At 36.8% G+C, this 14,975-nt stretch overlaps 1 protein-coding gene across 5 annotated transcripts in view; it reads right to left on the reverse strand.

The window, feature by feature from the left end:
* Positions 1–211: 211 nt before the first annotated feature.
* The window catches only part of STX2 (syntaxin 2), a 40,419-nt gene continuing 25,655 nt past the window's right edge, over positions 212–14,975 (reverse strand). For 2 of the 5 annotated variants that reach the window (XM_034791016.1, XM_034791019.1), the window contains 5 exons: positions 11,990–12,063; positions 11,745–11,882; positions 9,834–9,944; positions 4,630–4,755; positions 212–2,743 (listed from right to left, as the gene is read on the reverse strand). In XM_034791016.1, coding sequence (XP_034646907.1) covers positions 4,672–4,755; positions 9,834–9,944; positions 11,745–11,882; positions 11,990–12,063 — 407 coding nt within the window. In that variant the 3' untranslated portion in view covers positions 212–2,743; positions 4,630–4,671. The other 3 variants (XM_034791018.1, XM_034791020.1, XM_034791021.1) reach the window with 3 other exon arrangements.

The following is a 14,975-nucleotide window of genomic DNA, read 5'->3' on the forward strand; positions in this document are numbered from 1 at the left end:
TAAGTATGTGCAGTATTACTTCAGGATCTTGGCAGGGATTTTTTGAAAGGAAGTGCTTGACGCTATGGCTTATTCTCGCTCATTCCTATACACCTGTTTATTGGGACTTTACAATTGCTTTAAGAATCATGCCACCCACAATGAAATATTTCCAGTAGAATGTGTAAACATTTACAATAAACTCACCAACATAAAGTAGTCACAAGTGAAATGCTTGCATAGATAAATTTATTAGTGAATGGGAAATTAGAGGGTTTTTTTTTTTTAATTAAACTACAAACGAGTTCTTTGCTCCTGAAGTGACAAGGAAGTAAGCATGTGCACACCTGTGTGGAATTTGAAATATACTTGTATTTTCTTTTTTTAAAAAAAAACAAAATTGTGAGGCAAGTATATGAACAAATATAAAGTAGTAAAAACTGACCCTTTCAATTTATATTCTGAATGGATAATCTCTTGCAAATGAGTGTAAAAAGTTACACACTTTTTTTTGGTTGATGTAGATAAGCCACTTCTGTCAACAGCATTATCTGATTTTTCTTAAATAGAATAATCTGTACATTTCTATAAATAAGTTTTATTACTAAATACTAGAAAACAAAGCTATTAAATAAAAATACATTTTACTTAAGAACTGACCATTTCAAGTCAACCAACTGTCAGTATTTTGCATAGTCACTCCTGGGTGTCCGAACTCAAGGAAAGGTAAAGAAATTTGTTCATTAATTAAGATGAAAATTTCAATAAATTTCTTGATAGCCGATTTGTAAGAGTCCATGAATAATCTTTTACAAGTGTTTTCAAGATAAAATTACTGAATCAAGATCTTATTCAGCAATCCCAAACAAAATGCAACTAAAGAAGCCTATTTGTTCCTATCTGCTTTCACCATGGATCACCATTTGCAAAATACAATCTGAAGAAAATTTCACAGTATATTTGGACAGCATCAAGCAGGAATATCCTTCAACAGATGGCATACGTTGTAAATCTTACTAAGCATTTCAATTAGTTACATTTTAATGTATAACTTGCTTCTCAGACATTTTAAACAAGAACATTTTAATGTGTAATGAGTCAGTAAGCTGCAGTACTAAAAAGTTGCAACATTTAACATTATCTAAAGCAAAATATTTATCTTAAAACAGAAAAATGAAGAGATGTAAACCATGTTTTAAGAAGGCACCCTTTCTTCTTTTTCTATTTCACTTTAAGTGTAAATATATCTACATATCTATATGAACATATTCAAATGGGAAATCAAAATACAAATTATAAATATTTTACACAGAAATGATACAAGAACAAAAATAACCTGTAACATTAAATTCGGCTATTTTGGTTAACTTTGAAATGTTTAAAACTTTACAAGCAGCAATATATCTGTTATGATAGCTATTACTAAATTCTTCATACCTGTTACATAAATTCACAAAAGTAAATTTCATAACAAATCAGTGTATTATTAGCAAATCTAAACATAATGCAATTAAGGAAACCTATTCATTACTATCATTTCTCACCACCACTTGCAAACATTTGAAAATTAAGTCTTGATTTTTGCTCTATAAGGAACAAGATGAAATGTGGCTTATGCCGATCTGGTCAAAGTTGTAAAGCTAAATTGCTCTGTCAGTTTTAGTTTCACATGCACAACAAATTTTATTTTGGAATATCTTCCCAAACTGTTCAAATACTATATCTGTGCTTCATTATTGCATTTTTATACCAGGAAAACATTGCAGCCACTGTCTTGATTATATAGATTAGACACACATTTTAAGCAATTAAGCACAATAAATCTGATAAAGTAAATAGAACAATAAACTTCACAATAACTAGTGTTCCCCCCCCACAAAATCTAAGAATTCTAACATAATGCAACAAGCAGAAATGGACTTAAGTGCAATCTTCTAAACAATCTTTAGTTGGGGGGAGGGGAGGTTAAAAACAGTTCAAATTTTATAGTCACTATTAACAGAACGCTATTTGGTTGCTTCATAAGCTTTCTGGAAGCAGGATTTCCCCCTCAAATTAAAAAGAATTGTATAATATCTTTATGCACAAATTGATTTTTAAAATAAAATGAGGCACCATTAGTTGAAGAGGGAATTTTTTTCCTATAAAAACTGGACAGAGCAAGATGACTAACCAGTAAATGTTTTATGTAAAGTTATGTCTACATCGCCTACAAAACAGTGCTCAGAGAATCAATTATTTTGTTAACAAGAAGAGAACACAAATGTGATACTAAAATTCTTGATTAAAATTGCATTAGAAGTGAAAAAATTATACCAAATAGCCAAAACTCAATAGTTCCACAATTCCCTAATTAAATTCTGTGTTTATAACACTGAAATATCAAAAAATGGAATTCCCAAATCACTTTAGTTCAAAACCATTAAAAGCAGGCTTCACACTGACAGATCCATGTGGTTTCTGATGAAAATCCAATTCATTTCCCATATACACTTTGATTTACAGATATGATTAAACATTAGGTACCATTGTGTTTTCATCTTTAAATCACTAATAATAGGTCAGCATTGAACATCATGTGTAACATGGTGTAAGGCATCTTTTACCACAAAAAAGTTAGGATATTTGGTTTCACTGCAGATGTGATTTGGAGCCTGAAGATTCTTAAACTCTTGGAATGTGCTTGCTATGATAATGTAGCTGCTAGGATAATTCCAAGGATCACAAGCAAGACAGTTACACAAATAATTATGAATGTCATTTTCTGCAAAAAAGAAAAATCTACATTAATGTATCATCTCAGATTTTAAATCTATTTTAAGTAGTACATGCACATTCTAGAACCACAGCAAATAGTATATATGGACAGAAAATGTTGAGATGTAGTTGAAGTTTTTTGAAAAGCACCTCAATACAATGACATACTTATTGCCAGTATTTCTCTTCCAAATTGTACATATAACTGCAGTCAATCACAGCAGTCTTAAATTAACTTTTGAATATTTGCCTAACACCTATGTGTTTTATTTCATGGAATACTCATGTTTAAATCCATAAATAACTTCTGTTGATAAATTACTGTTTGCTACATATGGAAGCTGAGTTGATAAAGCATGTTTATGTCTGCAGTCGTAACTGGAAATTTGCGAAACTGCTCATCTTCTCCTTTTCTTGGATACTTGTTGTTCATTCTTATTAACACATACTGAGCTGAATAGAACGTAGTAAGAAAGTCAATAAGCAACTATTACATACTTGATAGCTCACCAGTAATTATTGCAAGAACAAAATGGGTTCATTGGACTAGATGTGTCACATAGGCTAATGCAAGATTAAGTGCTCCTGATTCTATGGTTTAATATGCAAATGACAGGATTTACTAAACTACAAATTGAGATGGTATTGTATTCGTAACAACAAAAACACACTCCATGTTAAAAAAGTGATAGTTTAAATAACTATTCCTGATGAGCTGTTTGAAAGAGAATGCTGCTTCTAATTATGTCAATATTTCCGGGTTTTAAAGATACAGAAGTAGCCATGGGCTGTTGTGAAGGCCAAAAGTATAACTGGGTTCACAAAAGAATAGGTAAGTTCATGAAGGATAGGTTGATCAATGGCTATAAGCCAAGATGGTCAAGGACACAGCCCCACACTATGGGTGTCTCAACCTCCAACTGCCAAAAGCTTGGACTGGACAATAGAGGATGGATCACTCAATTGCCCTGTTCTGTTCATTCTCTCTGAAGCATCTGGCAATGGTCACTGTCCGAAGACAGGATACCCAGCTAGATAGACTATTGTTCTGACCCAGTATGATCATCCTTTTAGTATACAGAGTATCTAAGAACATAAGTACAATAGAGTTTCCCTTTCAAGTTCTGAATCATTGACCTTTTCATCCTTGCAGATCATCAGTGTAGGTTGTGACTGAAGAAAATGTTGCTACCTAGATGACAATAACTTGTTCCACTCATATAGAAAAAGGCTGAGAAGTCTCAAAAACACAAATTTGCATTGTTATTTTAGAGTTAGTATCTTGTGCAGATTCCCACTTCTAAATATTGCCATCTCATAAAAGAGTGGATTAGAAAGCATATGATTTAAAAAGTCTGGTTTCTAATTGGGAAATCTTAACTCACTTGTGTTGCAAAACACACTCTGGCTTCAGAGTGGCATATGTAATATGGGTCTGTCTTGAAAGCTCTTTATAATTGTAAACACACTGTGATAAAAGTTAAACTCCAAGTGAAAATGATTTCTCACCTTGGGCAGATCCTCAGCTGGTGTACATTTTCCATGTAAAAGTTAACAGGCTTGTAACAATTTACACCAGCTGAGGATCTGTCCCATTGATTTTTAAAATCTCAAAAAATCTTACATAATGAGGGTGAAATCTGTAAATTACATAAAATTACCACTAGATCTCAGTTTTCATAATTCAAAAGATATCTACTTTTGAATATACCTTAGGGCTTTTATAGAAACTAGAGACTGACAAGATTCACTACTTCATCACGTCCATCCCCACTGCCTGGTCATTAGTATTACACTGTATATGTGTTAAGGGTTGGTACAAGATAGCTTGTTTGCGTAGTGAGTTCTCAAAAATAAACAACAGTGAAGCAAATTAGTTGATTAGTTACTTACTGCCGCATTGGCAGAGATATGCATGCTGAAGTTATCCAAGCATCATCGAATACCAACTGACAAACCAACAATTAGAGCAATTAAGGCAACCAACACCAGCGATATAATGACAATTATCCACTTTTTCTGTCAAAGAAAAGCAAGGAGATTAGTTTCAGAACAGTGTTAAACAGGCTCTGGATTTATTCTCAATCTTTAGAAAAGAAATTCAATCTTTTTAGAACCACCTTAATTTTTGAAGCCTGAAATGGTCCTGACTACCATTTTTGACTGCCACTTGGTTTCTTAAAAGGATCTCTAATCTAGTGAGGCTAGAGTTTATTGCAAATGTCAGAGTTATTAGCTTTTTTGCCAGCATTTACAAGGAAACATCTGGGCTCCCATATCTGATATCTACCTCATTTTAAACATATTAACAGTTCCCAATACTGAAAAAAAATATGTTTATTTAGAGGGTACTGGGACAGAAAATATATACACCTCAAACAGACTGTATATAATTTGCTCTTGAAACCAAAGATTATTTATCTATAAAATAATCTAAGTACAATTCTAGTGTCTCTAGCTAGAGTCAGGTCTTTCCATATGACTTGCCTGCTCTGAAACTACTTAACATGCCAAGAACAAAAATAAAATTCTTGCTGTAGTCTCCCTTGCCACCCCCCACCACACACACTATATTACATAACTCACAAAATTCCATTGCAGTTTTAAAAGAATATTACTATAATGCAGATGCTAGACTGCAAAACCATTAGTGTTCAGAGGTCAAAAAGCAATTGTTTTAGTAGATTATTGACTTCATAATGACTCATCTTGGGGGCTGAAGGGAAGAAGCATATTCAAACACGAAGCATTTTCAAGTGTCAATGCAAGTGAATTAAATGCGGCTTTTAAAAATAAACCTTTACAATGACATCACATCATTTCATTTCTTTGAACCATGTATGATGTCCATCAAATTATGATGATTCATACATTTTTAGAAGTGCATGTCAATGATAAACTGTGGCCACTGAATCTTTGAAAATAATATAGTATGAATGGAATTTCCACTTCGCTAAAGGAGATTTACAATGTTAGCAGAAAAATTAAATTATTTTTTTAAATATATTATTACAACCACATGTCCAGATAGGTCTTTCAATTATAGAGGTTCTAAGCCTTTATAAACATTTCAATCCTGAATAACTTTGTGCCATAGAAGTTACTTACCAGTGACACATTTTAAACACTTCTTTTGGGTGTACAGTTTTTATGCATTCAGAAATAATTTGCATTAATGAAAAAAAAGTTAATCTTTACTGCATGTGAATTGTGATATATTCCCCTCCCACAAGTTTCTACCCTTCAGAAGTAATATTCCAATTCACATTAAAGTCTATTCAGAACAAATTTGGTAAGCTATATCCTGTAATAACAAATGGAGTGTATAACAGACGGGAAGAGGAAATTTGGTAAAGAAATTGATTTCACTTTTTAAGGACATAGAGACCATGAACAATTTGAATATAAATTTTACAATCCAATTTCATTTGACCCATACATAGAAACTCTAAAAAAGCTAAGCGTTATTTCTTATATGTTCACATGCTTACAGTATAGAAAGCAAAACAAAAAAGGTTATTTACCTTTTCATAAATGTTGTTCTTCGAGATGTGCTGCACATGTCCATTACAGCGGGGGGGGGAGGGGGGAATTTCCTCCACGCACTGGTGCTGGGGCTTTAGATGTACTACTAGGGACAGCCACACCCATGCCTGAGCTGCTCTTGCTCCTAAGTGGGAAGTATAAAAGGAAGAACTGCCCAGTGTTTCCCTCAGTTCCATCACAGTGGAATGCCAAAGTAGACTTCACTGCACTGGGAAAGGAGAGTGGGTCTTCATTTGTCCCTATGAGTATGCAGCTTTGGGAAGAAAACTGGAAAGTATCTGTAGACTGATTCAGGTGGGAATCACACACTACTTTGGAGAGAAACTTAGCTGAACTTTGTCTTTGTAGACAACTGTATATTACTGATCAGTGCATTCTATTCCTCATGCTCCTAGTGGAGAGAATAGCCATTAAGAAAGCTACCATTGGTGAAAGGTGCAGAAGTAAGCATGATGCGAAAGGTTCAACAGAAGGGTTCATAAGAGCAGACAACATTAAATTCAAATCTCAAGATAGTGCTGGATCGCCACAGGCAGAAATAATCTAAACCTTTCGTGATAGAGTGAGTAAACACAGTCTTACCATCAATTTGAGCATGAAATGCTGAGATGGCCACCATGTGCACCATAACGGAGTGTGTGCTAGGTCTGACTCCTTAAAAAGTGAGAGGTAATCTAGAATCAATTGAGTCATTTTCTGAGTAGGTGGCATTATGGGAGGCCACCAGATGGAGAACTGTCACTTACTCAGGTAAGCCGCTCATGTGGAAGGTTTCCTGCTGTTAAGGAGAACATTCTGGACAGCCATTGAGCAATAAATATCTTGTGCATTCACTGATGAAACATGCCATGAGGTGCGGCACTAGGATTTGATAGAACACCAAACCATGGTTCTGTGTGACAAGGTCTCTGGTTATTGGTAATGGGAAGGGTTGTTGGTGAATTGGTTGTGTAGGTCTGAATACCATGGCTGTCTCAGATAGACTGGAGCTATGAGGATCATTCTGCCATGACCTTGTCATATGCATACAGATGGTCCTTGTCCCATAAAAAAAAACAGAAAAATGTTGGATATTGATTCTGGGCTCTGACCAACCCTGAAACAGAATCAGGGACATTTTCTACTTTGCCAGGCTGCAAACCGATCGGCCAACAGAAACCCTCCTATGCAGAACACAAACTAGAACAGCTGGGTTGAGAGACCATTTATGGTCTATGTTGAAGGATCTGCTCAGACAACCTGCCAAGCTATTTTGAATCTCTGTCAGGCAACATGTCCTGAGAGTGACGGAGCTCTGTATGCAGAAATTCCATAGCCTGTGCCAAGAGGCAGTCAAGCTATCTGACCTAATGCCACCCATTTATTCACATAAAATGCCACTGTGGTGGTGTTGGTGAGCACCAGGACAGTCTTGCCCTGAATGTGAGGCAGGAAATGCTGATGCATATGGAATATTGCTTGCAACTTGAGGAGGATATGTAAGCTGTATAGTCCACAAACCCAGAGTCTGAAGATCACCCAAATGTGCTCCCCACCCCATGACTGAAGTTTCCACTACTAAAGTCAAGCAATGCGGGGGGGGGGGGGGGGGAAGAGGGGGAGGGAGGACTCCCTTGCACACATTGTCTTGGCTCATCCACCAGCTAAGAGACGATGCTATCATGTCCAGAATGCATACTAGCTTGTCTAGATAACTGAGGGTGACAGACTGATCAGACCCATGTTCACAATGCTTGGAGATGCAGCCTGGCATTAGGAATAATATATGTACATTTGGTCATGTGACCTAGGAGCCTTAAACAATTTCTCTCTGTGGTCTGTGGATGATCCTTGAGGGGGACACAGAGGTCTTGTAGAGTCTGAAATCTGGAAAGAAGCAGAAATGCCCTGGCAGAAGTCAAGTCCAGGACCACTCCTTTGAATTCTATTCTTTGCAGAGGCAATAACATGGACATTTCTTCACTTAGTTTCAGACCCAGAGTATTGAACAAAGTTTGATGGACTATAGCCTGCACCTGGTGTCCAGAGCAACCCTGAAATAGCCAATCTTCCAGGTAAGCATAAACATGGATGTATCTCTAGTGGAGGTACGCTGCCACCACTGTGATGCACTTGGATAAAGATCCCCTGTGCCAATGATAGACCAAATGGCAGCCTGGTGAAACTGGTAATGATCATCCTGTGTCACAAACCTCAGAACTTCCATGTGACATTCCATCCTGGCCACAGGAAGTAGGCATCTTGTAAATCGAGGGAAGCATGCTCTCTCTCCTGAATCTAGGAAATGCCATGCAGAACTTCATGTTCTTGATATATTTGTTCAGGTTCCGAAGATCTAGGATGGGTCTCAGACGCTCTCTAGCTGTGGGTATTAGAAAATATTGAAGGGGAACCTTTTCTATGGCTCCCAATAACAGAGTCTGCACTTCTTGCCTTAGTACAGACTCACGAGAGGGCGTCCCTGAAGAGTGACTGGAAGGTGAGGTGGTGTGGACAGAAAGAAAATGCAGGGTATCATCCTGATTCCATCATGCTTCGCACACACACTTGTCTGAGGTGATGCACTGACTGCCAAGCATGTAGGAAATGGGATATTCTGTCCAGGGGGTACGGATGCGGGAGGAGAAGGATCAGTTTGGCCCAGGTCTGGTAGTATGCTGTCCTTGACCTAAGAGTCAAACCAATGCCTTGAGGCCTGGGGGATGTCTAGATGAAGAGACCAGGGAAACCGAGGGCAACAGCCTTCTCTTCTGTGACCTTCTTTGCCTTCCCTTAGAGAAGTCAGCCAGATAGAAGGGATAATACTGCTGTCTACGCTGGAACTGAGGATGGTAATTTTATCTGCTTTGCAGCCAAACTGTAGAGACCCAAGGACCTCAAAACCACTCAAGTCCTTCAGGGAGTGCAGTACTTTGTTTTAGATAAGAACAAGGCACATTCCTTAAATGGAAGGTCCTCAATTGTCTGTTGCACCTCCACAGGGATCCCCGAGGACTGCAACCAGGAGCATTGACACACAGTGAGTACTTGTCACCATAGCTCTCACTACAGAATCTGCCACGTCCAAGGAGGCCTGAAGAGCTGATAGAGAGACAAGGCAGTCCTCAGCAGCAAAGGACTGAAGAACCCTGTTCTCTCAAACCCGCTGTCACATTATTGGCAAACAGATTGCCTCCCAGTTAGAATAGCCATACTCACCAACACTGCATACGGATTGGCAATACCAAGCTGTAAACTTGCCATAGAACACAAACGCTCTGACCACTGACATGGATGGCAAGAAGGAACTCAGGGAGAGGTGGCTCCATCATTTATACCTCTTTCTTCAAAGCACAAGGAGGTTGGGAATGGTTGGGGCTGCCCCTGAGTATTGCTAGGGAAAACTCTCCAGCACTGGTGCATGGAACACACGCACACCCACAGTAGAATGGACAGGTGCAAGCACTCAAAGAACATCAAGTTACAGCATGTGAAATTAACTACAGTAAAAACTACCTTTATGTTATGCCATATCAATTGGGTTATTGAAAATCCAGGAAAAAAAACCTTACCCTTCGTGCTTTACTTTGATATTTAACTGCTTTTTTTGTCTCCTCTTTAGCATGTTCTACATAATCTGATGCATTCATCACATTCTTTTCTATGCTGTTGATCATTTCACCCTTAAAATAAAATTAAGAAATTTTTTTTTAAAACCACTACTGGAATTTTCTGGAGCCCTGCATAATGAACCTGAGTAAACAACATATCAAAATGATTTTAAACATGGAAAATAATTATGTATTAATGGCTGAAGTTTTTATTTTTGCATCCACATGTGATGGAAAAAAGGAATGGGAAGCAAGGTCTCATAGGAAAAACATTTTAACCTAAAAAGAAAAAATATTGGTAAGGGCAGGTAGGGACAAAATACTGCTAATTTAAAGCATATTCCTAAGAGAAAGGTATGCTTTAATAGCTAATCTAAAACTGGCATACTAAAGAGTTCAGAAGATTCTGAAGAAGCATATGGAAACGGCAAGAATACCTACAAAATATTCATCCAAAATTATTCACAGGTTTTAAGGAGGTGGATTCCTCCAAACTAACTACTTAGAATGCCAGTAGATAATGAATTTTAGCTCAGTTATGATGAATGAACTTTGGGAATGAAATGCAAGATCTGGAAAATATTACAGTAGATCTGTTACCTGTGTTTCTGTCCATCAGAAGAAATAATCAGCAGAAGTGAACAGCAAAGCATTAAAAATGATGCACAAATAACTTGTTCATTTCTCTACAAGTTTATAACATACCAGTAATTTTCACACTTATTCATTTTGTAACAAGGCAATATATCAGACTTATAGAATGTGAAATCCTCTAAAAAAGGATATGCTAAATATAGGCTGATTATTCACAATACTACCTACTGAATTCTTTCACAGTGGATCTAACACAGTTTACTTTCATTGTTAAAAAAAAAAAAAGTCAGTGAATCCCAAGAACAGAGTTTATACAGTTCAACTGAATATAATTTTTCATATTTTTATAAATACTGCAAATAGAGTTAATTGCTTTTAACCCTAAATGATCTTTTCTTCCCACCTCCTTATGAAGATAACATTTGTGAAATTGAGAGGTGGGGACACTGGCTATCACCCTCACGCTTATGGGCTTTGCTCCCATTAACATGAATGGAAATTAAAACTAAGTATGGGTATGTAGCATACCAATTCTCCATCACTGCCAATACACTTCTCACCCAACATTTAACCCACCACCACGTTAGTCTTCTGCAATAGCGAAGAAATTCTGTTGGTTTTCAAAATATTAACTGCCTGTTATGGCCTAGTTAGACCAAATTTACTCTTACTCTATGATCTAAATCTAGATTTGAATTCAGGTCAGTGTATTCACCCACCATATTATTTAGCCCTGATCAGGGAAAAAACGGTTACTTACCTTCTGTAACTGTTGTTCTTTGAGATGTGTTGTTCACGTCCATTACACACGACGTCCGTGCACGCGGCGCGCGCACACCTAATGTGTAATGGACGTGAACAATCACTCGAAGAAGAATTACACTATAGCACTAAAAATAGTTTTACACTTGTACTTAAATCTATACTGCAAAAATCTCATCCTTTAGCATCTGACACATTTTTGTATATCTTATGGATCACAATGGTAGTTATTCATTATCCCTAGCAGATGTGATCAGACATGGAGCTCAGACTAGACGATGCCTTCTGGCCTTTAAAAAATAAAAAAATCTGATGTGTAATCTTCAGTAGTTTGCCTTTAGTTTTTACAGGGTTGCGATTACAGCGTTTAAACAAAAAATGATACCTAAAAATATTGCAGTTATCAAGATTGCTAGATATTTGAATATGTCACTGTCCTGTATTGTTTTCACAGGAAAACTACAAAACATGCAAAGCATTTCATTACTAATACAATATTTGAATTGGTTCAGTTACCTGAGTCTCAACAAACATAGCCATGTCCATAAACATGTCATGTAGTGCCCGTATACTGGATTCCAGTTTCATAATATCTTTGTGTCGTGACTCAATTTCATTCAGAGCTTGTCTAGTAATTTGGGAGTCCGATATAATCTTTGAAGGAGGAAAATAGGAAATAACTAATAAGTATGTGATGGACATATTCCTGAATAGAAGAAATAGAATATGTGATAGCTATAAAGTGGGCTGTGAATACATACATCAGAAGTGAAAATAGAAGGATTACCACTTTCTAACATTTCTTCCAGTTCTTCATCAGTGGTGTTTTTTCCAGCTACGAAGAAAAGTATATTTTAAGGTTATAAAGTAATAGTACTTTATCTATTCAACATAAAGGTATTTTGCTATACCTAGAAGCCTGAGAATTCATCATGAACAATAATTACATACAACACAAAAACAACTTAAAATTTGTTAACTAAACATTAACTAATTGACTCTTTCAAACCCAAGTATTCATTGTGTTGTTTATGGGGAAGTGGTAGCAATGAAGTTATATTACAATCCCAGGAAAAATGTGCTAAATCCAGGATTAGGATTCCGGAGTTGATGACTCACAACTCTGTACTCAGACCTTCACTCCACAACAAGTAACAGGTTTTTAATAACAATTAGCATCCAAACCTCATGCCAGTGGGGGGGGTCTCTCAGCCATTAAGCACATGTATGAGAGATTCTGTAGCATGAAAATATCTGCAGCTGTGGTAACAGGACAGAAAAGAAGGGAAAAACTCACCTCCTGAAGGTAATGATTCTAGATTGTTGCATGGTCAAAACAATACCATTTTTAAGAAAGCTATTTTTCATAATAATGTATTCCCCTATCATGATGTCTCTATAAGGCGGAGACTGGAAGCTAAGAAACATGAGGTTTTTAAAGACAGTTTTCTATAGAAATTTGTCTTTGTGCAATCAAACTGTTATTCCTCAAGCTGTTTCTGATGGTAAGTAGTATTGTAAGAATCAAATCAAATATTTTTGCAGACACAATAGAAGGTTAAATATAATGAAAAAAATCATGAAATTCATTTTTCATGTTTTTAGTAAGCACAATAGGAAAAATTACTTTAATATAAAATGATAAACTATTTAACATTCATGTTTGTACAACTCCTATATTATATTGAAGATATTAATTCACATGAGTATCTAGGGAAACTATTTTCAAAATAAGGATCTAAATTTTTCTTTATGTAAGTAATGAAAACATATTACAAAGAGGAGATTAAAATTATTTTAATACAGGGTTCAGTTCACATTAGCACACGGGTTCTCAAACTTCATTGCACTGCAACCCCTTCTGACAACAAAAATTACTACATGACCCAACCCTGAGCTGCCCAAGCCCCACCGACCTGGGAAAGGGTGCCCCAAATCCTAAACCAAAGGGCTTCATTTAAGTCTTCAGTGCACACAAAATGCTAAAGACTCAACTTTAGTCAGAAACAATAATTTAAATAACTTTAAATAAAAGTAGCTATAGCTTGTGATATTTTAGGATTTTTTGCTTGTGGGTGAGTGGAGAGGATGGTAAACTGCCAAAAAAATTAATCAAGTGTCATTACCTTGGCAGGAGAAGCCAATGGAAAGCAGCAACTCAGTTACAAAAGGACTCAGTTACTACAACGACAAAAGGAGCAGCAACAAAGAGTTTTAATTCTCCACTACATCATGAGATCTTCACTCTTTCCCATATAATATGGTAGAGAGCTGATCAGATTTGCTGTCCTAGATTCACTGTAGCTCTCTTTGGTTTTACTGCTTTCCACATAGCTCCTCCCACTGAATAGTTGGGTTGCAGACCTTCCACTCAAATGTATTGTATTTATTTATATTGCTTCCCGCACGTATTTCTAATGCTACATGCAAGTCTCTGTTTTGTTTCTCTAGACCCACTGTTCTTTGCAACACCTTCTAATCAGTGTTGGCATCATAACATGGAGAACCCCAAGCTGATGGAAGGAGATGGGCAAGGAAAAACACCTCCAAAAACAAAGGCCTGAGTTTCCCCCTTTAGCAGTACCACTGCCAGAAGAGGTTTGGGTAGGATTTCTAGTAGTAAATCGTTTCCCTCACTCTCTGGGTTGAGAAGTTCATCTCCCCCCCCCCCCCACTGCATACGATTCCTGAGAGGGATACAGGATCAGCCTGTGAAATGCAGAACTTGCATGGGACACAGGACCCCCAGAAGACCTTGCTTAGCTAGTGCTCAAACATGGCCTAGTTTTAATTTGGCATAATTTGAGTATATTTATCTCTTCTGGTTATTTAAGTACAAAGTTTCCCAGACTTCTTAAATGTTAAAAGTAAACATACAAGTAAAAGTCAGGGAAAAACATAAGGGATATTTATTTAGTTTAAAGACGATCATTTGTTTTCATTGCTATTACTACACCAGTCATATCACATTTTGGCCACAAACTATTGTCAATTGTTGACTGGTTCATCCTTGAATTATTTCTTCAGTCATCACTAAAAAAAACAAATATTTTACTTAAACGAATACAAGTATGAAACACTGAGTGGAGAGCAACAAGTTACAATGAAGTAATGCAGTGGTGGCAGCCTGTTAAACTCACAAGATTTAAATGATTTAGGATACTGCAGCAAAACCAAATGACAATCATTTTCAATTTCTGTATAGTATCTGGAGATGTTCAGTGTAGGATGAGGTAGTCATTTATGATCATTCAGTGCTAGAGGCAGGTTGAAGCGTAACAAATACTCTTAGTGGTAATAAGAACAGATCATGAAAGAGTGAAGTGCTATTTAGAACTTGAATTTAACAGACGAAAGACTCTTGGTTTTTAGATCTATATATTACCAGATTGAATGTAATAGGAATTTCACATAGCACATCCAGATTCAATCCTGGATACAGAGATTTACAGACTGGTCTGTCAAACTTTGGTGGTTTGCTAATAGCTGGCTGATCATACGGTGCTGGCTTCTTCCGCCTTACTCCAGAGTCCGCACAAGTTGTGGTGCATCAAAACTTATTGACCCCATTATTGGATTTGGCTTTAGTCACATAAGGACCTCCACAAAATCCTGCCCAAGCTATGCTTCCAGGCCTGGCGTCTCCTCTCTTAAGCTCCTCTCTGTAAGGACTGCTGAGTTCCACCATACATGCGCTCCAGAAAACCAGTGACTTAAAGTTTCCCACCAGAATCATTTCTTGTGAAA

The sequence above is a fragment of the Trachemys scripta genome, chromosome 15, assembly GCF_013100865.1.
Source record: "Trachemys scripta elegans isolate TJP31775 chromosome 15, CAS_Tse_1.0, whole genome shotgun sequence".
NCBI lineage: Eukaryota > Metazoa > Chordata > Testudines > Emydidae > Trachemys > Trachemys scripta.